At 44.6% G+C, this 2,756-nt stretch overlaps 1 protein-coding gene across 10 annotated transcripts in view; it reads left to right on the top strand.

The window, feature by feature from the left end:
* The window catches only part of Fgfr2 (fibroblast growth factor receptor 2), a 111,444-nt gene that overhangs the window by 94,166 nt on the left and 14,522 nt on the right, over positions 1-2,756 (top strand). For all 10 annotated transcript variants that reach the window (XM_028769389.1, XM_028769384.1, XM_028769380.1 and 7 more), the window contains one exon: positions 759-949. In XM_028769389.1, coding sequence (XP_028625222.1) covers positions 759-949 — 191 coding nt within the window. The remainder of the gene's footprint in view (positions 1-758; positions 950-2,756) is intronic.

The following is a 2,756-nucleotide window of genomic DNA, read 5'->3' on the forward strand; positions in this document are numbered from 1 at the left end:
ACACACACACACACACACACACACACACACACACACACACACACACACTCATAGTAGCTCAAGGGCCCTGGAATGCCAATGCTTCTGATGGACATTGCTTTTCCAGGAAGACAGCAATGTTTCTCAACCTGAGTCATTCCACCCCTAAAGAGGGTCCCCTAAGAACATCAAAAAACACAGATATTTACATTATGGTTCATAGCAGTAGTAAAATTGCAGTTATGAAGTAGTAACAAAATAATTTTACAGCGGGGGCGGGGGGATCAGCACAACATGAAGAACTGCATTAAAGGACCACAGCATTAGGAAGGTTGAAAACCACTGCTCTAAAGGATAGAAGGGCACCCGTAGGAAAGTTGTTGCAGCTATGTCTTTTATTTCTTTAAACCTTTGGAAATTATTAGGTTGATCATCATTCTGGAAAGATTAGAAATGGAGGTGTTCTCTTTTTTTTTTTTTTTTTTTTTTATTGGATGTTTTATTTACATTTCATATGTTGTCCCCTTACCCCATCCCCCACCCACCCAAGTGTTCTCTTTTTATCCGTGCTTTTCTGAGTGATGAAACTTACAAAAAGGTCGGAGCTATCTCTGAGCAATGACATACTTACAGCTCTTGCTACATGTTGTGTTCGAGGTTCTGGGTTTAATCCTCAGCACAAATCTACACTAGGTTGTAATGACTAAAACCTTTGCTGACTCACCCCAGAACAATTCCTGCCTTCCCTGCTTTAAAGGAGCTTCTCCCCTCTGCCACAGGACCTCTCTACGTCATAGTTGAATACGCATCGAAAGGCAACCTCCGGGAGTACCTCCGAGCCCGGAGGCCACCTGGCATGGAGTACTCCTATGACATTAACCGAGTTCCTGAGGAGCAGATGACCTTCAAGGACTTGGTGTCCTGCACCTACCAGCTGGCTAGAGGCATGGAGTACTTGGCTTCTCAAAAAGTGAGTCCTTCTCATTCTACTTGGTTGGATGCAAATGCCAGTTAAGTGTCCTTGAGGAAGCCGGGTGGTTCAGACATGCTCATTCGCTTGATCTAGTCCTCACATGTCTTGTACAACCTGGAAAATATTTGTGGTGTTATTCATATTCCGATTTAATGGACTCTTGAAAGGCCAGAGCAGCCTCACACACTCATAACAACTGCAGGAGAGCAGACCCTGCTTTGAGGCAGGGCAGGTGGGATGCTCCTGGGATGATCTGGCTTCGTTCGAGTGAGCTTGGAGCGCAGACTTGGGTATTAAATTTAGACTGGTGAGCTCGATGTGGAATTAAATGATCTGAGAATGGAGATTGAGCACAGGAGTATTTTTGACATCAAGAGTCTGGGATATCTGTTTATTTTGTCTCCTTCGGTGACTCTGTGGTCAGGAGTTGGCCAGGTCCCCTGAGGTAAATGGTTGGCATTCCAAGCAAGCCACTTACAATGGAACTCTAAGCATTCCAGCTATTCTGGAAGCTTTAAGGCAGGTGCCCAGAATTTTCATGGGTATTTCAGAGGACCTAAGATACCCTTCCTCACTCCCACACTTAGAGACAGGATGCTCTTCCAATAGAGAGATAGAGATGCTCGATAGAGAGATAGAGATGCTCGGCTCCTACCTGGAGTGGAGCTTGCTGCAGTTCCATTGTCTCTAACTCCTCAGGTTGCCAAAGACAAAGGATCCCCCGGAGGGGTGCTCCTCTATTACTTAGAGCTACTTGAAGGGTCATTAATCTGGATTCCCCCAGGGGCTTTGTTAGTGTCAAGAGTGAAAGAGGTGACCTGGTCAGACGGTGCAGGTGGCATGTACTGCTTCTCAGCCCTGCTCTCTGCCACCCGGGAACATGGCTTAGAGTTATTATGTGCTCCGAGTTGTGCTTTGTTTTACTTACTTTTTTCTTTTTCTATTTTCTTGAGAGTTTACAGCTTATAGCTTCTAAGTTTTCCTTCTTTTATCTTTTCTTTCTTTCTTTCTTTCTTTCTTTCTTTCTTTCTTTCTTTCTTTCTTTCTTTCTTTTTTCAAGCCACTATAAAACCTCCTGATATAGAGGTTTAAGAGTTTTGAGTTCTGATTTTATGCATTTATGGTGTGTGTGTGTGTGTGTGTGTGTGTGTGTGCGCGTGCGTGCACTTGATGGGGAGCAGAGTGCTCCAGAGAAAAATCGTTAGCAATGAGAAACAGACAGATATTTGCTGGGCAGTGGTGGTCCACTCCTTTAATCCCAGAACTTGAGAGGCAGAGATAGTTTGAGGCCAGCCTGCTCTACAGAGTGAGTTTCAGGATAGCCAGAGCTACACAGAGAAACCCTGCCTTGGAAAACCGAAAAAGAAGAAGAAGAAGAAGAAGAAGAAGAAGAAGAAGAAGAAGAAGAAAAAGAAGAAGAAAGGCAAGGGGTGGGAGTGGGAGAGAAAAGAAACAGACAAATGTGAGACATTTGACAAGATATCACCTCAGAATATCTGTATCATGTCAGCTGAAATGCTAGGGAGAGTTGGGGCTGTCAGTAGAACGCCAATGCCCAGCATGTATGAAGAAGCCCTGGGCTCCTTCTCCCAGCACAGTGGTACAGAATTGTATCTCTAACACTCAGGAGGTGGAGGTAGGAGAATGGAAATTCAAGGCAATCTTTAGCTAAGTATCAAGTCTACAGCCAGCTTGCATGACATGAAAGATACACATAGAGAGAGAGAACACATACACACACACACACACACACACACAGAGAGAGAGAGAGAGAGAGAGAGAGAGAGAGAGAGAGAGAGAGAGA

Source organism: Grammomys surdaster, unplaced genomic scaffold (assembly GCF_004785775.1).
Source record: "Grammomys surdaster isolate TR1022 unplaced genomic scaffold, NIH_TR_1.0 192, whole genome shotgun sequence".
Classification (NCBI taxonomy): domain Eukaryota; kingdom Metazoa; phylum Chordata; class Mammalia; order Rodentia; family Muridae; genus Grammomys; species Grammomys surdaster.